Here is a 21,094-nt window from a genome sequence, read left to right as displayed (position 1 = left end):
GTTGCAAAACTACAAGTCCCATCATGCCTCTGCCTCTGGGTGTTATGCTTGTGGCTGTCAGAGTCTTGCTATGCCTCATGGGACTTGTAGTTCTGCAACATCTGGAGGGCCACAGTTTGCATATCCCTGACCTAAACCAGATGACTGAATTATTAACTGCATAGACTAAGTCATGCAGCATTAAATCCAGGCCAAACAGTGGATGACAATGACTGTAAGCTGCACACTACCACAAGAGGCTAGGTCTACACTCACTATATAAAGACACAAAAGATAAATAGCATGTTGTCACCAGTGGCCAAATTAATCTTTTCTGAGGACTTTTCACAAGCTCCAGAATTGGATCCAAAAGTAGTATATTTCAGGCTTAACCCTCCTTCGTAAAATACTAGTTGCCTGGCCAATGACTACTGCTGCTGTATCTAAGCCGATAAGGAGTGAGAGAGCCAAGAGAGCCTCAGATCTCATACACATTACTATATGGAGATCAGGTTCAGGTATGTATTTAGGGGGGCTGTGGGGAAAGCTGCACACACAAGTTTTCTTTTTACCGTACTACATAGAATGCAATAAGGTGAAAAACCTTCTTTTGCAACCTCTTTAAGTGCTTTGATAAATCAAAAAAATGTAGCGGTATACAACAAACAATTTTTTTGATTATACCCCTGAGGAAGTTATGCGTCCCGGTGATGAAACACGTAGGGGCAGGACTTATCGAATGACATCTTCACGCACTACAAGACCAGGAAGTGCGTATCTAATACAGCCTGCCTGGGCTGAATAACGCCAGTGTGTCACTTATTGTTGCTTGTACATATGAGTGTATTTTAATGCGTTGTGTGAATAAAGGTTTTTAAAAGGTGAAACACTATTGAGTGTTTGTTGCTTTCCCTTGATGCTGCAATGTGGAGGAAAGGAGAGCATATAATTAGCTGGACATACATGATTCCAATCAAAGGGCACTTGTGATGTGATCCACCTGGCATATGGAATGCCATTTAAAAGGGAACTTGAGCTGTTTTTGAACCTACGTTTTTGTGGGTCAAATATGCCAGGTGAGAGCACAGCTGGTGTTGGGATTGCACTGAAGATGGATAGGTGGAGGACTAGGCACATTTAGAAGAGTGTCAAAGCAGGTTTAAAAGAAGAGACAGGAGTATTGATTTTATTCTTATATATGTCACATATATAAAATATATATATATACAGTGCCTTGCGAAAGTATTCGGCCCCCTTGAACTTTGCGACCTTTTGCCACATTTCAGGCTTCAAAGATAAAGATATAAAACCATAATTATTTGGGAAGAATCAACAACAAGTGGTACACAATCAGGAAGTGGAACAAAATTTATTGGATATTTCAAACTTTTTTAACAAATAAAAAACTGAAAAATTGGGCGTGCAAAATTATTCAGCCCCCTTAAGTTAATACTTTGTAGCACCACCTTTTGCTGCGATTACAGCTGTAAGTCGCTTGGGGTATGTCTCTATCAGTTTTTCACATCGAGAGACTGAAATTTTTGCCCATTCCTCCTTGCAAAACAGCTCAAGCTCGTTAAGGTGAATGGAGAGCGTTTGTGAACAGCAGTTTTCAGTTCTTTCCACAGATTCTCGATGGATTCAGGTCTGGACTTTCAATGGCCAGTCTAACACCTGGATATGTTTATTTGTGAACCATTCCATTGTAGATTTTGCTTTATGTTTTGGATCATTGTCTTGTTGGAAGACAAATCTCCGCCCCAGTCTCAGGTCTTTTGCAGACTCCATCAGGTTTTCTTCCAGAATGGTCCTGTATTTGGCTCCATCCATCTTCCCATCAATTTTAACCAAAAAGCAGGCCTAAACCATGATGCTGCCACCACCATGTTTGACAGTGGGGATGGTGTGTTCAGGGTGATGAGCTGTGTTGCTTTTACGCCAAACATAATGTTTTACATTGTTGCCAAAAAGTTTGATTTTGGTTTCATCTGACCAGAGCACCTTCTTCCACATGTTTGGTGTGTCTCCCAGGTGGCTTGTGGCAAACTTTAAACAACACTTTTTATGGATATCTTTAAGAAATGGCTTTCTTCTTGCCACTCTTCCATAAAGGCCAGATTTGTGCAGTATACGACTGATTGTTGTCCTATGGACAGAGTCTCCCACCTCAGCTGTAGATCTCTGCAGTTCATTCAGAGTGATCATGGGCCTCTTTGCTGCATCTCTGATCAGTCTTCTCCTTGTATGAGCTGAAAGTTTAGAGGGATGGACAGGTATTCATAGATTTGCAGTGGTCTGATACTCCTTCCATTTCAATATTATCGCTTGCACAGTGCTCCTTGGGATGTTTAAAGCTTGGGAAATCTTTTTGTATCCAAATCCGGCTTTAAACTTCTCCACAACAGTATCTCGGACCTGCCTGGTGTGTTCCTTGTTCTTCATGATGCTCTCTGCGCTTTAAATGGACCTCTGAGACTATCACAGTGCAGGTGCATTTATACGGAGACTTGATTACACACAGGTGGATTCTATTTATCATCATTAGTCATTTAGGTCAACATTGGATCATTCAGAGATCCTCACTGAACTTCTGGAGAAAGTTTGCTGCACTGAAAGTAAAGGGGCTGAATAATTTTGCACGCCCAATTTTTCAGTTTTTTATTTGTTAACAAAGTTTGACCTATCCAATAAATTTCGTTCCACTTCATGATTGTGTCCCACTTGTTGTTGATTCTTCACAAAAAATTACAGTTTTATCTTTATGTTTGAAGCCTAAAATGTGGCAAAAGGTTGCAAGGGGGCCGAATACTTTTACAAGGCACTGTATATATATATATTTGCTGTAGAGCACTACACTGTTTTGATTTATTGTGGCACATTAATGCAGCATTGTATTCAGTAATACTCATTTTTGTAACAAAAGCATTGAAAATACAATAATTTGACTTGAAGTATGCTGATAGGTGGAAAGAGCATACTGACAGGGGGTTGAGCCCATCAGTGCACTTCCACTTTCACAGGGTGGGGATGAGACCTTTAAGTGTTACTACCGCAGCAGAAAAAAAACTCATTGCCTCCCTGTATGGCAAAGCTGTGTAAATCCCAAGACTGGATGGACAGAAATTCAAATCCTTTAGCAGGTAAAAAAGTTACCATATACAGTGGGTACGAAAAGTATTCAGTATAAAGCATGATATGTTTTCTTATTGAGATCTGATGTGTTTTCAAAGTGTTCCTTTATTTTTTTTGAGCAGTGTACATACAGTGGGTACGGAAAGTATTCAGACCCCCTTAAATTTTTCACTCTTTGTTATATTGCAGCCATTTGCTAAATTCATTAAGGTTCATTCTTCTTCCTCATGAATGTACACATAGCACCCCATACTGACAGAAAAACACAGAATTGTTGACATTGTTGCAGATTTATTAAAAAAGAAAAACTGAAATATCACATGGTCCTAAGTATTCAGACCCTTTGCTGTGACACTCATATATTTAACTCAGGTGCTTTCCATTTCTTCTGATCATCCTTGAGATGGTTCTACACCTTAATTTGAGTCCAGCTGTGTTTGATTATACTGATTGGACTTGATTAGGAAAGCCACACACCTGTCTATATAAGACCTTCCAGATCACAATGCATGTCAGAGCAAATGAGAATCATGAGGTCAAAGGAACTGCCTGAAGAGCTCAGAGACAGAATTGTGGCAAGGCACAGATCTGGCCAAGGTTACAAAAAGATTTCTGCTGCACTTAAGGTTCCTAAGAGCACATTGGCCTCCATAATCCTCAAATGGAAGACGTTTGGGACGACCAGAACCCTTCCTAGAGCTGACCGTCCGGCCAAACTGAGCTATCGGGGGAGAAGAGCCTTGGTGAGAGAAGTAAAGAAGAACCCAAAGATCACTGTGGCTGAGCTCCAGAGATGCAGTCAGGAGATGGGAGAAAGTTGTAGAAAGTCAACCATCACTGCAGCCCTCCACCAGTCGGGGCTTTATGGCAGAGTGGCCCGACGAAAGCCTCTCCTCAGTGTAAGACACATGAAAGCCCGCATGGAGTTTGCTAAAAACACCTGAAGGACTCCAAGATGGTGAGAAATAAGATTCTCTGGTCTGATGAGACCAAAATAGAACTTTTTGGCCTTAATTCTAAGCAGTATGTGTGGAGAAAACCAGGCACTGCTCATCACCTGTCCAATACAGTCCCAACAGTGAAGCATGGTGGTGGCAGCATCATGCTGTGGGGGTGTTTTTCAGCTGCAGGGACAGGACGACTGGTTGCAATCGAGGGAAAGATGAATGCGGCCAAGTACAGGGATATCCTGGACAAAAACCTTCTCCAGAGTGCTCTGGACCTCAGACTGGGCCGAAGGTTTACCTTCCAACAAGACAATGACCCTAAGCACACAGCTAAAATAACGAAGGTGTGGCTTCACAACAACTCCGTGACTGTTCTTGAATGGCCCAGCCAGAGCCCTGACTTAAACCCAATTGAGCATCTCTGGAGAGACCTAAAAATGGCTGTCCACCAACGTTTACCATCCAACCTGACAGAACTGGAGAGGATCTGCAAGGAGGAATGGCAGAGGATCCCCAAATCCAGGTGTGAAAGACTTGTTGCATCTTTCCCAAAAAGACTCCTGGCTGTATTAGATCAAAAGGGGGCTTCTACTAAATACTTAGCAAAGGGTCTGAATACTTAGGACCATGTGATATTTCAGTTTTTCTTTTTTTATAAATCTGCAACAATGTCAACAATTCTGTGTTTTTCTGTCAGTATGGGGTGCTATGTGTACATTCATGAGGAAGAAGAATGAACTTAAATGATTTTAGCAAATGGCTGCAATATAACAAAGAGTGAAAAATTTAAGGGGGTCTGAATACTTTCCGTACCCACTGTATGTACACTGCTCAAAAAAAAAATAAAGGAACACTTTGAAAACACATCAGATCTCAATAAGAAAACATATCATGCTGGATATCTATACCGATATGGACTGGGTAACGTGTTAGGAACAAAAGGATGCCACATTGTTTCATGGAAATGAAAATTATCAACCCATAGAGAGCTGAATTCAAGGGCACCCCGAAAATCAAAGTGAAAAAATGATGCAGCAGGCTGGTCTATTTTGCTGAAATTTCATTGCAGCAACTTAAAATGGTAGTGTTTAGGCCCCCCACGTGCTTGTATGCATGCCTGACAACATCAGGGCATGCTCCTAATGAGACAACGGATGGTGTTCTGGGGTATTTCCTCCCAGATATGGACCACTGGGCTCCTAAACAGACTGAGGTGCAACCTGGTTGCGTCAGATGGACCAAAACATAATGTTTTAGAGGTGTTCTATTGGATTTAGGTCAGGAGAGCATGGGGGCCATTTAATAGTATCAATTCTTTCATTCTCCATGAACTGGCTGCATACTCTCACCACATGAGGCCAGGCGTTGTAATGCACCGGGAGGAATCCAGGACCCACTGCACCAATGTAGGGTCTGACAATGGGTCCAAAGATTACATCCCAATACCTAATGGCAGTCAGGGTGCCATTGTCTAGCCTGTAGAGGTCTGTGCATCCCTTCATTGATATGCTTCCCCAGACCATCACTGACCCACCACCAAACTGGTCATGCTGAATGATGTTACAGGTAGCATAGCATTCTCCACGGCTTCTCCAGACCCTTTCACGTCTGTCACATGTGCTCAGGGTGAACCTGCTCTTATCTGTGAAAAGCACAGGGCACCAGTGACGGACCTGCCAATTCTGGTGTTCAATGGCAAATGCCAATCAAGCTTCACAATGTCGGGCAGTGAGCACAGGGCCCACTAGAGGACGTTGAACCCTCAGGCCACTCTCATGAAGTCTGTTTCTGATTGTTTGGTCAGAGACATTCACATCAGTGGCCTGCTGGAGGTAATTTTGTAGGGCTCTGGCAGTGCTCAGCCTGTTCCTCCTTGCACAAAGGAGCAGATACCGGTCCTGCTGATTGGTTAAGGACCTTCTACAGCCCTGTCCAGCTCTCCTAGAGAAACTGCCTGTCTCCTGGAATCTCCTCCATGCTCTTGAGACTGTACTGGGAGATACAGCAAACCTTCTGGCAAAGGTACATATTGATGTGCCATCCTGGAGGAGTTGGAATGAGGGTGCAACCTCTATAGGGTCCAGGTATTGCCTCATGCTATTAGTAGTGACACTGACCCTAGCCAAATGCAAAACTAATGAAAAACAGTCAGAAAATATGAGTAGGGAAACAAATTTCAGTGACCTCCACCTGTAAAACCATTCTGTTTTGGGGTCATCTCATTGTTGTCCATCTAGTGCCCCTGTTGTTAATTGAATCCATACCAAAGTAGCTGAAACTGATTAACAACCCCCTCTGCTACTTAACTGACCAGATCAATATCCCAGGAGTTTAATTGACTTGATGCTATACTCTGATTAAAAAGCGTTCCTTTAATCTTTTGGAGCAGTGTATTTCACTGGTGTTTTTAACTGCATAATTTTGCCCTGACTCCTCCCTTTTCAATTTCACAATTGGATAAAAATCAATGTTTTTTTGTGGCATTTATTTGTGCTGCAAAACCGCACTTCTTCATCTCTCGCCTATGCAATAATGATGTTTGTGTGGCCTGCCCCACTGCGCATGCAGGGCTTTGGATCCTGACTAAGCCCTGTGGCACATCTGTGCACATGCAAGTTTCCTTGAATATCTGTACAGGCTTCCCTGTGCATTCACGAACCCGGCAGTTATGGAAGTCCTAAACCTTTGCCATCTTTGCGCATGTGCAGGGAAGCTCCAGTACATGCACAAATGTGCCAAAGCGCTCTGCCAGAACATAAAGGCCAGAAATTGCTCTTTGGCACATCTGCACATGCGACCATAATAGTGGGGCCAGAGGGGTTGCAGAGCCAATAATAGGAGAATGATATCCTGCTTATATATAGAATCAACTGCATGGGCACAGTGGGAGCCCCGCAATGGGTACCGTGGACTCGATGTCGGCCAGCAACTGCTGATTGTTTAGTGCACAGCAGAATGGTGCTCTGCAAGGCAGATCACCATTTTGACAGTGGGGAAGGCATGGATCCTATGTTCCTGAAAAGCAGGGATACGTAGCTAGGCCTTCCCTTTGTAAAATCACCTCCCATAGTACACAAATCTACTAGCTAGGCACACAGTTAACCCTTTGATCGTCGTTGATGTTAACCCCTTCCCAGCCAGTGTCTGGCAGTGACAGTGCATATTTTTTTAGCACCTATCACTGTGATAATGTCACTGGTCCCCAAAAAGTGTCAAAAGTGTCAGTTAGTATCCAAATTGTCTGTCGCAATATCACATTCCCGCTATAAGTCACTGATCGCCAACATTACTAGTAAAAAAAAAAATAATAATAAAATAAATAAAAATATCCCATAGTTTGTAGATGCTATAACATTTGCGCAAACCAGTCAATATATGCTTATTGGGATTTTATTTACCAAAAATATGTAGCAGAATATTGTACATATTGGCCTAATTGATGAAGAAATTAGATTTTTTTAATTGGATGTTTTATAGCAGAAAGTAAAAAATATTATTTTTTTTCAAAATTGTCTTTTTGTGTTTAGGTGTACTTTTATGAACGGGTGAATTTTTTTCTCTGTTGGCTTCTCTACAGTTCTCCGGGGAAAATGATAACATCTGGCACCCTTTTTATGAATCGGAGAACTTCAGTTCGCCCAGGGTGATCAGAGGAGAACGGTTTTCTCGGAGATCTGTGTAGAAGTCAATGGGGCGTCTGTAATCTCGTGAGACAAAGCGAGATTACCGTAGTATGAAAATCCCTGGCGCGCTTTAACAAGCAGTGATAAATTATCACTGCTGAGTACACGAGGTTAATAAATAATAGTCCCCTTACATAAATATATATATACACTGAATACACACACACATACATTGTATATATATATACACATTAAATATATATCTACATGTATGTGTGTATATATATACATAAATATGGCAGGGGGACATGATTACTGTGTTGGGGGGTCTGAACGAGGAAGAAGGAAGTCCATAATCTTCCTTTTTCCCCCTCAGTTCTCCCCCGATTCTGTCTTCACTCCCCGCTTCACAAGCTCCAGGCTGGTGAACCCGGGAGTGTGAATTCTGGCACAGATCACCAGTGAAGTGCGGAGATCGCAGCTTCATGACCTGGCTGTTTCTGTGTCAGTCAATGACAGATTCCCCTGTGAAGAGATGATCAGCGGAGAACATGTTCTCCCCCGATCATTTCTGTTTCATAAACTGAGAATGATCGGAAATGAGCTGTGATCAGCAGGATCACTGGTCATCTCCGTTTCATAAAAGGACACCTTATAGCGCAAAAAAAATCAAAAATGCAGAGATATCAAATACAGCCGAAAAAAAAGGGACATCAATTTTATTTGGGTACAGCATTGCATGACCGCCCAGTTGTCAATTAAAGTGCCGTATCTCAAAAAGAAGTGGCCTGGTTAGGAAGGGGGGTGAATTTTCCGAAGGTCAAATGGTTAAGACTTCTACAATGGGCACCATTACATTTTAACAAACTGTGAGGGCTGAAGTGATCTCAGTGTAAGCAAACCCATTTTAAATAAGATTTTATGTTATTCTTTCGACGACAGAAAATGTTCAGAATGAAATAGAAAAAGTCATTGGTTCGGGAGGACCTTGCCTGATGCATAGAAAGCAGATGCCATATACAGATGCCGTCATCCATGAAATTCTAAGATTTGGTAATATTGCACCAACAGGTGTTCCACATTCTACTACTCAAGATGTGACTATAAAAGGATATTTTATACCCAAAGTAAGTATCAAATGTTATCCTATAGTCAATACAAGGACTGAGCAAAATATCAAATGTATACCAGGCAAAGTAACAGGTTGACTTTTCTGTAAAGAGAAAAAGCAGCATGTACTTGCCATCTTACATAGTTACATATATAGTTACATAGTAGTTGAGGATGAATAAAGACAACAGTCCATCCAGTTCAACCTGTGTAGGTGTGTGTGGCTGTAATCATCTCACATAGCCCTGAATGTTCTGATCCTTGAGATGTACGTCTAAGAGTCTTTTGAGAGCCACCATACTACCCGCAGAAACCACCTCTTGTGGTAGAGAATTCCACAGTCCTGTAGCCTTACAGTAAAGAACCCCCCACGTTGCCTGAGGTTAAAATGCTTCTCCTCTAATCGCATTGTATGCCTCTTGCCCCCCATTTCCAATCCTACACTACTCCATACTGGAACAAAATCAAAAACAAGAAGGCACACCGGCCTAGTGCATTACCAAAAGACATTTTATTAAAGAAAAAAAACTCACAAAAGTACATTGGAATCCACAAGAGAGAAGAGGAGTTCTTTCTGGGCCACTACTTGGACCCTTAGCATTGAGGATTCTCTCATTTGTGGCACTGACATGAACATGTAATTTGTTTGTACTACACTAGTCCATGCAAGAATTACTTGGTACTTACTTGGTACTTCCCAGCATGAGGAAACATAGTGCAATCCCTCTGAATGTGGATTTGTGTTTATGTGTGCTTCCTTGCAATCCCTCTGATTCCCTAGTGCGCTGGTGACATACTGGAGATGGAAATGGGTTTGGTGACCACACCAGTTAAGCCCCGTACACACGATAAGAAATTCGTAAGGGAAATTTCGTCCGACGACCGATCTGCCGATTTTCGGATTGTTAGTATAGTGCTTTCGACAGCCGACTCTGACTTTTCGGCTGACAAAATCCTGATGTGCAGGCATTAAACTTTTTGTCCTCCGTCAACACACGTCCAATTTTCGTCTCATTAGTACAGATTTCGACGAGGAAAAACCTTATGAGCAAGACTAGGCATGCTCAGAGATGAAAGAACACATAGAAAGCAATCCAACACATGACATCACTTCTGAAGTAGAATTCTGTCGTACGGGAAAATTTGTGTGCAGTCTAGAGCACATTCCAACCAACAGACACCACTCTGGACAAAAGACGGACGACCGGTCGGCCGAAATTCGTAGCTTGTGTACGAGGCTTTAAGGTTATCACCACACTGTTTTGCACCAGTCCAATTGTATTCCCCATGTGGAGGACCAAGAGTGGACCCCCCCAATAAAAATATGCAGGGTGTGATATTCTACCCACGTGTAGCAGATTATTAAGGCTGGACTCCCCCTCTAGTGACTGGGGTATGTAAATTGCAACTGCCCCATACTGCAGGTTCATCTACAGTAAGTCTCTGAATCCTGCAATGGCTTTCAGTAATAGAGAGTTGGTAACCAAGGCCATATGAGTGAAGTGAAATCAATTTCCTTCAGGTAGATTGCTTCATGTAAATAGGCAGATGAGGGGTCAACACACACGGTAGTTTTAGGCTATACTTACAATCACAAAAATAGGACGCTGAGCTAACCCAGTGTTTCCCTAATTGCAGGTCTTAAAGGGTGTACTAAGTTGAAAGGCTGATTAAACACTTTGACACTCCTTGCTGATCTAAATCTTACATGCAGCATTCTGTCTATGCTAAGCTTTTTAATTTTCCTAACTAGAGAATTGTTGGCTGAGCAGAGTCAGTAATACATGATCTCTGCAACCAATGCCCACGTAAATATATTGCATTTCCAATACCAATCAGTGGTATAGAAAATTGGTAAAAGTGTTGATTGGTTATATGTACTGTACACTATATGGCCAAAAGTCTGTGGAGGCTTGACCATGACACCTACTATATGTGAACATCACTCCAAAAAAATGAATGATGATGATGCAGGTGATTCCAACGGAGGGATTTGTTAATGCCACAGCATACAAAGACATTTTAGACAACTGTATACTTCAACCTTGCAGCAACAGTTTGAGAAGGAACGTTTAAGTTCCAGTATGGCTGTGTTCCTGTGCACAAATCCAGCTCCATAAAGACATGGTTTAACGAGGTTGGTGTGGAGAAACTCAAGTGGCCTACAAGGTCACAGTCATGGTCAGTGCCCTGACCTCAACCCTACTGAAAACCTTTGAGATGAATTGGAATGACAATTGTGAGCCAGGTCTTTTCGTCCAACATCAATACCTGACCTCACAAATGTTCTTTTGGATAAATGGGTATCGATAACCTTAGGTACATTCAAAAATATTGTAAAAACCCTTCCACAGAATAAATTGGAATGCCAATTGTGAACCAGGTGTATTCAGCCAACATTGTTGGCCTCACAAATGTTCTTTTGGCTGAATACCCACAGATTCGCATAGGCAAACTCCAAAATATTGTGCAAAGCCTTCCCAGAAGAGATAGGGGAAGGGGGGTAGGATGCAACATATTAACCGTTTGGTGCCAACAGCCTCCCCGGCCTTTAAGTGTTCCTAAAAGCCAAGAGGCTGATACGGGCGCTTGGGTCATATGACTGCTTTAATTGACTGTTACAGCGATCACATAGTTGGAAAGCTCCCGATTGCAAGTATGCATACGGGAGCTTACGATCCTTGCTGGCTACCTTGCTGGGAATGTGCAGGTAGTAGTTTACACAGGGGGCTGCATATATGCGGCCACTCTGCGTTAAGTTCCACCCGCCGAGAAGCCACATATATGCATACTTTCAGCGCCAAGGAGCTAATGCCTGTAGGTTTGGAATAAAATGTCCGGCAAGCACATATAGGTAGGATGATCAGGTGTCCACAAATGAAGGTAGAAATGCTGCTACTGCTATACATCACTTTTATTACACTACACAATTCAGTGGAAATACAATGTGATTTGTAAATGTATCTGAAATGCCTTTAAAATGCAACCCCTTTTTAAGACACTCATGTATACTACTCATTAGTTATATCTTGCCTGAGCAGCTCTCTTTTACTTCCTTTGCAGGGGACCTACGTTATTACATTATTATATTCTGTATTAAAAGACAAAGAGTATTTTGAGAAACCAGATGAGTTCTACCCTCAGCATTTTCTGGACTCAGATGGAAACTTTGTTAAAAGGGAAGCATTTATACCATTTTCTGCTGGTGAGTAGTTTAAAGTGGTGAAATCTTAAAGTCCTATAAGCCGGGGCCACAGACAATCATTTCATTTCACTTAGTTTTCTCAAATGGCAACATGGACACCTTACAGTGCCAATGGTATTGTAAATGAACTGTCTTCAGCACACTTCTACCATATTTCTATCATTTTTATATAATATGTGCAAAAGGCATATTTCCACACATTTACAAAGACAAACAATGGTCACTATTACTAGAGTTGTAATTTGGGGAGAGGGCAAGGCAGCCCTACGGGGGGGAACCATATAACCTTATAGGTAGGGTGGGTTTTTTGCAGAAAAAAAAAAGGATTATTATCTGTTAGCTTTTTAAACAGAGCTTAACCACTTGACCTCTGGAAGTTTTTACCCCCTAAATGACCAGGGCATTTTTTACTATTCAGCACTGCACTACTTTAACCACTTAAGCCCCGGAAGATTTTACCCCCTTCCTGACCAGGGGGTATTTTGCGATTCGGCACTGCGTGACTTTAACGGACAATTGCGCGGTCGTGTGACGCTGTACCTAAACAAATTTGACGTCCTTTTTTTCCCACAAACAGAGCTTTCTTTTGGTGGTATTTGATCACCTGTGCGATCTTTTGATCACGCGCTATAAACAAAAAAATAGCGTCAATTTTGCAAAAATAACAATCTTTTTCACATTTTTTTTATATGAAATTCCAAAAAAAAAAAGGAAAAATCAAAATTTTTTAACATTTTCGGCCAATTTGTTTTCTGCTACATATGTTTGGTAAAAAAAATCGCAAAAAGCGTATTTTGATTGGTTTGCGCAAAAGTTATCGCGTTTACTAACAAAGGGAAAGATTTTTGTCATTTTTGTTGGTTTTTTTTTTTAACGCGTAATGGCGGCGATCTGCAATTTTTTTTGCGGTACTGCGACATTGCGGCGGACAGATCGGACCCTTGACTGATATTTTTGACACTTTTGGGGTTACCAGTGACATTTCTACAGTAATCAGTGCTATATATATGCACTGTTACTGTAAAAATACACTGGCAGTGAAGGGGTTAACTTTATTTGAGAGGGAGGGGCTGTGTGTGTCCCTAGGGGCGTGATTCTAACTGTGATTGGCTGTGGCTTGAGGTGTAGTTACACTGATCAACGGTTCTACATAGTAGATCCGTATGATCAGTGTCTCTACACAGGGAGAACTGACAGGCAGCTTGTTTACACAAGCTGCCTGCCTTTCTCCCTCTCCCCCGACGATCGCAGAGTGACCGGCGGACATCGGGTCCGCTGGTCACACGCGCGGGGGGGTGCGTGACCATGCGGGAGCGGGAGCGCGCCTCCGGCGGCGCGAGCTCGCTCCCCAGACCCTCCCAGGCTAGTGACGTACCGATACGTCACTCTGCCTGTGAGGGGCTGACCGCCGCCGTATATAGTCGGGCGGCGGTCGGCAAGTGGTTAACCACTTTACCACCGGAGGATTTTGCTGTCTTACGTCTGGGCCACTTTTTGCGATTCGGCACTGTGCGAATCTAACTGACAATTGTGCGGTCATGCAACGCCGTACCCAAACAAAATGTACATTCTTTTTTTCCCACAAACAGAGCTTTCTTTTGGTGGTATTTGATCACCTGTGCGATTTTTACTTTTTGCGCTATAAACAAAAAAATAGAGACAATTTTGAAAAAATAACAATATTTTCACATTTTTTTATATGAAATCCCCCCCCCCCCAAAAAAAAGTAAAAATCAACATTTTTTATCATTTTAGGCCAATTTGTTTTCTGCTACATATTTTTGGTAAAAAAATTGCAATAAGCGTATTTTGATTGGTTTGCGCAAAAGTTATTGCGTTTACTAACTAAGGGAAAGATTTCTGTAGTTTTTGGTGTTTTTTTTTTAACTAGTAATGGCGGCGATCTGCGATTTTTTTTTTTGCGGGACTGCGACATTGCGGCGGACAGATCGGACTCTTGACTGCCATTTTTGACACTTTTGGGGGTACCAGTGACATTACTACAGTAATCAGTGCTATAAATATGCACTGTTACTGTAAAAATAACACTGGCAGGGAAGGGGTTAATTTTTATTGGTGATCAAGGGGTTAATGTATGCCTGGTGCTTACTGACGTGTGTGGGGGGAGGGGACTGTGTGACACAGGGACAGATCGCATGTTCAGCTATGCTGAATCCTGTAATCTGACCCTGCCTGTCACTTAGGAGATCCGCCCGCTTGTGTTTACACAAGCAGGCGGATCTCCAGACTTGATTCCCCGACAATCGGGGAAGAGCAGCGGCGATCGCCGCCGCTCCTCCCCTGGTCCGACTCCCGCTGTGACTGAATACAGCGGGAGCGAGCTTCCGGTGGCGCATGAGCGCCGCAGAGAGAGGGGAATGTCTGGCGACATAGGTCTACGTCGCCAGCTGTTATCGAGCCACTTTGCCGCAGTAGAGCTCTAGTGAGCAGCGGCAAAGTGGTTAACTGGCGATTGAGCATTCATGCAACACTGTACGCAAATTAAATTTATATCATTTTTTTCACATAAGCAGAGCTTTCATTTGCTGCGATTTGATCACCGCCAGGTTTTTTATTTTTTTAATATATAAATAAAAAAAGACCAAAAATTTGGAGGAAAAACAAATAGATTTTTATTAATGTCTGTTATAAAACATATGCAATAAAAAATACAGTAAATAAAAAAATAAAATGTATTAATAAATTTAGGTCAAGATGTATTGTGTTACATGTCTTTGGTAAAAAAAAAAATCCCAATAAGTGTACATTAATTGGTTTGTGTGAAAGTTATAGTATCTACAAATTACAAACTATGGTGTAGCACTGCCCCCTAGAGGACTGCTGAGATTTACACTTTCTGGATTCCCCTGGGTTACCCTTAGCAATGGATAGCAGACAAACAGCATTGAAAGTCCTTGGCTCAATCAATAATCAATCCAGTGGATGTTGGTTTTTGTGTTTTATTGAGAACTTGGATAGGAGAAGGGATGAGTGGGATACTCCAACTATTAACTATTCACAGTCTGAGGGACAGCTTACTGTAGAATGTGGCAAGGCCACTGCCTCACTTTGCCACTAAGTGTAGATACTTTAAATGCTTTCTTGTAAATATTCTCTTCAGGGTCTGAAAGTGGCACCCCCTTTTCTCTCACTACCGGTGTGCTGACACCCGTCCACTGACCTTAGCTACTGAAGTGGTCCCCTTCCTTGCAGACCCCTGGGCAAGTTCCTCTGTACTCACGGACACTGTTTTTCCAGAATAACCGTTGCCTCCAAACTCCACTTGTCAACATACACTGGACCCCTGCGTTCAGCAACACCTTCAGGTTCACCAGGCCGACTGCCTGTGACCACCTTTCCCAGGTGCAGAAGGAGAAACAGCCATACCCTCCTTCTGGGACTTGGCTTCCCGCCCAAAGACACCCTGCCACATATGCGCTTGGCTTTTATAACTTATCCCAGGATGCACCACTGTTTGTGCCAACCCACTAGGATAGCCACAAAAGCCTGTGTGTCACTGGCTGGGTTTCCTCCACTGTCCAACATGCCTCACTATTGGACACAGTGGGGGACACTCCCTCAGACCAGATGAATCACACATGGACACATTCAACGGGCAAAACTATCAATCAGGCTCCCCTAATAGGCAGACAGAGCAAACTACATTTTACCTGCCTAGTACCTATCTAGGAGGGTGCTGCAATGGCATACTGGAATTTACGCAGCTATCAATGCTATACTGTAATTGCGATTATCAGCGACTTATAGTGTGACTGTGATAAAATGGTGGGCAATTTGGCATTGATAGACACTGGCTGCGAGGGTCACTGACGTCACTAGCGACACTAATACAGTGATCAGTGATAATACTGTACCACTGTACTTATGACACTGGCTGGGAAGGGGTTAATATCTAGGGCAATCAAGAGTTTAACTGTGTGCCTAATAAGTGTAATGTGTGTAATATGGATGTTAAACAGCCAGATCACTGTTTCTATGTACACAGAGTTCTGTGTGTGATGGAACACAGCCGATCAGCAGGTTTCAGCTAAAATTGTGTCCAATCACCGGATGGGTCAGCAAACCCGGAAGCACGCCAGCAATGTACATGTACAATGCCGAGCCTGCACCTGCTGCCCACTCACAGCATGAGAACTGGAAGATAAGAGACCCTGAGCTGGAAGTATGTCATGATTTCACATGGGGAAAGGAAGAACTTGTCTTTGAAAATTGATTTCTTTACTTTACTTTTGTTCTAAGGTAAGAGAAGTTGTGTCGGGGAGAACTTGGCTAAAATGAAGCTGTTCCTCTTCTTTACCACACTGCTGCAAAACTTCACTTTCCAGGCTCCCCCGGGAGCTAAATTAGACCTCACAGGTGAAGCTGGCTTCTCAACTGGTCCGTTGAAGTATGAAATATGTGCAATTTCTCGCAACTAAAGTGAACTGGCATCCCATATATCTACATTCCATATTTTATAACCTCTGCAAGCTATATGAGATAGGTAAACTAGAATCACTTACATGGTATAAATGCAGAGATGTATAGTAACTAAGTAGAACTACTTCACTACTGTACTTAAGTCCCGAAATGCGGTATCTGTACTTTCCTAGAGTAGAATTTTTTTCTCCTACTTCCACTTTTACTTCACTACATTTTTTCAATGATTTCAATACTTCTACTCCGATATTTTTTTTTTGTGCTGCATAGTTACTCGTTACAATTATAAAAATTACCACTGCCAGAACAGTAGATGGCAGGTTTCATGAAGCTCAAAAACATGTGTATTATCAGCGCATACGAAAATAAAAGCTAATGTATGTATAAATAAAAGCTGCATTTGAAATAATAAAAAACAATATGATGTTCAAACTTTTGACTTCTTTCTTTAATAACTACATAACACAGTACTTGTACTTTTACTTTCAGTACTTGAGTAGCAATTTTTTTTTTCAAAACTACTGGTTCTTTTACTTTCAGTACTTGAGTAGCAATTTTTTTTTTCAAAACTACTAGTACTTTTACTTTCAGTACTTGAGTAGCAAAATTTAAAAAAAAAACTACTTGCAATACTTAAGTACAAAAAATGTTGAATACTTTAGTACTTCTACTCAAGTCACTTTTTGATCGAGCACTTCCACTTCTACTCAAGTCACTTTTTGATCGAGCACTTGTACTTTTACTCAAGTATGGGTTTCGAGTACTTTATACAACTCTGTATAAATGTCTTCAGGGACAAGTTAGATTGTTATCAATGGTTTGAGACTCTCAAAATCACCCCCTTCTGGTCTGAGATTTCTGGATTCATTGCTGCTCACTTTGATCTGCCAAAATCACTTTTGATATTTGTTGGGATATTTTGAAGGCCCCGATGTGTCTAATTTAAATGCTCCTTCATCTTTAATTTTTTTTATAATACAAGGTTTACAGTCCTAAATTAGAAAAGGTTAGATCTTTCAAAACTAAATAGGTGGAAAAGTATACAGCTGTGTCCAAAAATTTTGAGAATGACACAAATATTATTTTCACAAAGTCTGCTGCCTCAGTTTTTATGATGACAATTTGCATATACTGAGAATCGGGGAGGGGGTCGTTATCCCCACGATCCCCAACCACATACCCAATATCAGTCTGAACAACCGTATGAGTATGAGGGCTATGGTGATAACAGGTACATCACTCATTACCCCACCGAAGTACCTTCTAGGGGTTATAACCAATACCCTCAGGACAGGAGGAGTACAGGATATCAGGATTCTCCCAATTGGAGGTCTAGGGGTCCTGATACACCTGAGGGTCCTTCGACTAGTGGACTCAACAATTCCAATAAAAAATTTTTTCAGAGGGATCAGCCCAGGCCAAAAAGGGCAATAGATCCAAACGAGGGTCCAGAGGGGGAGGAAATTACGACCCAAAAAGAAGGAAAATGTAGATGAGGCCGGTATCTTCAATTTGAGTGGGGCTCCTCTATCCAAAGAGGAAAAGTTGGTATTGAGCAAGGGATTGAAATATGTTCCACCACGTTCCCTCAACAAATTTGAGGTATTCATTGACGTGCAAAAATGTGTACGGAAGCTCAATATTCAACGACATCTTATAGTTAACCCCATTACCAATACATCTTCTAATGACAATGGCTTTCAGAATACCTCTTTGCGAAATGCCTCACTTTTCAACCCACCTGGATCTTTGGTTCCCTCCTTGAATGTTTTCAGGGAGGTAGTGGGTGCGGATCTAGATCGGATGCATATCCCCAGATCCTCTTTTGATTTGAGTTTTAAGACAGGTTTAGACTCTTTGAAAAGCAGACATGATATTGTTGTGCGTCCCGCCGACAAGGGGGGTGGTTTGGTGGTTCTAGGAAGGGATGCCTACCATTTGGAAATGCTGAGCATCCTCTCGGATGATACCACCTACGCCCCCTTACAGGCTAATCCCACTCGTAAATACAGATCCTCTCTTTTGAAAATAGTGGAGGAAGGCTTTTCCAGTGAGATTCTCAACAAAAAAGAAAAAGCCTTTTTGGTCCCTGTGGCTCCCAGGGTTCCAATTATGTACATCTTACCGAAAATCCACAAGGATCCAGTCCGGCCTCCGGGTAGGCCTATCATCAGTGGCCTGGACTCCGTGACCTCTAGAGTGGGGAGGTACGTGGACCATTTCCTTCAGCCACTTGTGTCTTGCATGCCTTCATATTTGAAGGATACGACACAGGTGATTAATACCTTGAAGGAAATTGTATGGGAGGAGGGATGTCTGCTGGTGACAGCAGACGTCACCTCCCTTTACACAATTATCTCCCACTCAGATGGTATGGAAGCGGTTGAATATTTTTTGTCTAGGAATTCGCCATTACCTAAAAGACAGCAGGATTTTATCCTTTGTTTGCTTAATTTTGCTATGAAGCACAATTATTTTTGGTACGGGGGACATTACTACCTTCAACAAAGAGGAGTTGCCATGGGAGCCAAATTCGCTCCTTCTATGGCTAACTTATTTATGGCCAAGTGGGAGGATGATGTCGTCTATTCGGGTGTGTTCCTGGAGCTCCTCTTATGGAGGCGCTATATAGAGGACGTCATCCTCCTTTGGAGGGGAGATCACCCCTCTTTGGATCAGTTCATGTGTACCCTGAATGCTAATACCACGGGCATAGAGCTCAAATACGAGGCCAGCGAGTGTGAGATCAGCTTTTTGGATCTTCGTATCAGAGTAGAAGGGAGTCATTTGATTACCTCGACACACTTCAAGGACACCGACCGCAATGGCTACATCAGCTTGGACAGCTGCCACCACCGCCCATGGCTTAAAGGGGTGCCTAAAAGCCAATTTCGACGCATCAGGCGGAACTGTTCCAAGCTGTGTGACTATTGGGATGAGGTCGGTGTCTTGAAGGAACGTTTTGTCTCTAAGGGTTATAACCCTGATGAACTTGATTCCATCGCTAGGGAAATTGGGTCCATGCAACGAGAGCACATTCTGGATCCGACATCCAGACCATTGGTTCCGGTGGATTCCTCTGTACCTTTTAGGGCCCCCCCTAAATTCACATTCTTTACTAGCTATTCGTCCCAGCATTATCTGGTAAAGAAACTCCTAAGGAAACACTGGAGTGTTCTGAGGAGTGATAGAGTCCTGGGGCCGTTATTACCTGAGGTTCCAGCTATTACATATAGAGGTTTACCCCCGTTGCGACTATCTATTGATCCCAACATTGTGGATCCTCCTAAAGGACCAGTCCCTTTTTTTCAGATGAAGGGTTTTTACCCTTGCAGGCGTTGCTCCATCTGTAAAATAAATGTGTTGAAATCTAGGAAATATACCAACTTTTCATCTAATGTCACTGGGAATACCTACCAGATTGAGCATTTCGCCACTTGCACCACCAAAAATGTGGTGTATTTAATTACGTGCTCATGTGGACTCCACTATGTTGGCCGCACCATTCGACCTTTTCAGGTGCGGATGAATGAGCACGTGGCCAATATTAGAAAGGGATTCCCCAAACATTCCCTTTCTAAACATTTTGCTCTAAAACACGCTAAGGATCCCAGAGGCACCTCCTTCATGATCATTGACGTATTACAACCCCATTGGAGAGGGTGTCATATCAGGAGAGAGGTGTCTCGACTTGAAACTAAATGGATATATCGTCTCAAGGTATATAGGCCTTTTGGCCTAAATATTGAATGGGACGTCAATGCGTTTTTGAATAATAGTTAGTGTCCTTTGAGGTACTAATTTTGTTTACATCAAATTATCTTTTCTCCTATAAGGGTGTGTTTCATGGCAGGATTGGTATATCATATTTTTGTAACATTTGATTAAAGCGTTCTGATGATTTTATTTCCATTTTATTTTATGTATAATGTTTGTTTAATGTTATTATTTTAACCTCTCATCATTTTTAATCTTCTTTTAATTTCTATGCCTTAGCCCATTGTGCTGCTTGGATCGAGGGGGTCTTTCCGGTGTTTTGGGTTGATGGGGTGATTTCATTCAATTTGGTCCCCCGGCTACGTTTGTAGCCGCATTAACTTTATGTTTTGCAGCTGGTGTGTTCATTTGCGTCCCTGCACTTACTACTTCCGGGTATATTTGGTTGTTTGCGCTCCATGTTGAAGCGCTGAGGTCATTTCCGGTGCTTCCTGTCCCGCCCGGTTTGTCAGCTGTATGCTATTGGCCTCATTAGGTGTCCTCATATGGAGTATGACGCCGACGCTCGCTCACGCCCCCTTGAGAACGTCCATCCGACGAAAAGCTTCGGGGAGGAGCTGAACGAGCGTCACTCCGTCATACCCGGAACCCGGAAGTACCCTGTACCGTTCCACCGCCCATGATGTGGCTAAAGGCTTGATGTTATTTTATTTGGGTGAGTGTAATGCAATTTCCTACCTAATAAATATCAAGACAGTATCACGCTATGGGCCGTTTTTGCCTTTTTTTCCATATCATATTCTGAGAGTGGGTCCCTAAAGCGTCAGCCTATATCTATCATTGGTGAACACCGTATGATTGGATTCGTACCGGAGTTGATTTGCTGGATACAGGCGAAGTAGTCCTCTAAGAGGCTATATGTGGTGAAGGGCTTCACAAGC

The 21,094-nt window shown here is 42.4% G+C and overlaps 1 protein-coding gene across 2 annotated transcripts in view; it reads left to right on the top strand.

The window, feature by feature from the left end:
* Window positions 1-16,525, top strand: part of LOC309551308 (cytochrome P450 2K1-like) — an 88,989-nt gene extending 72,464 nt beyond the window's left edge. For both annotated transcript variants that reach the window (XM_082251842.1, XM_082251841.1), the window contains 3 exons: window positions 8,624-8,808; window positions 11,855-11,996; window positions 16,257-16,525. In XM_082251842.1, coding sequence (XP_082107968.1) covers window positions 8,624-8,808; window positions 11,855-11,996; window positions 16,257-16,435 — 506 coding nt within the window. In that variant the 3' untranslated portion in view covers window positions 16,436-16,525. The remainder of the gene's footprint in view (window positions 1-8,623; window positions 8,809-11,854; window positions 11,997-16,256) is intronic.
* Window positions 16,526-21,094: the final 4,569 nt, after the last annotated feature.

Source organism: Pelophylax lessonae (genome assembly GCF_965119305.1).
Source record: "Pelophylax lessonae genome assembly, chromosome: 3".
Classification (NCBI taxonomy): domain Eukaryota; kingdom Metazoa; phylum Chordata; class Amphibia; order Anura; family Ranidae; genus Pelophylax; species Pelophylax lessonae.
Note: the sequence above shows the minus strand (reverse complement) of the source record. Positions and strands in the feature narration are given on the sequence as shown.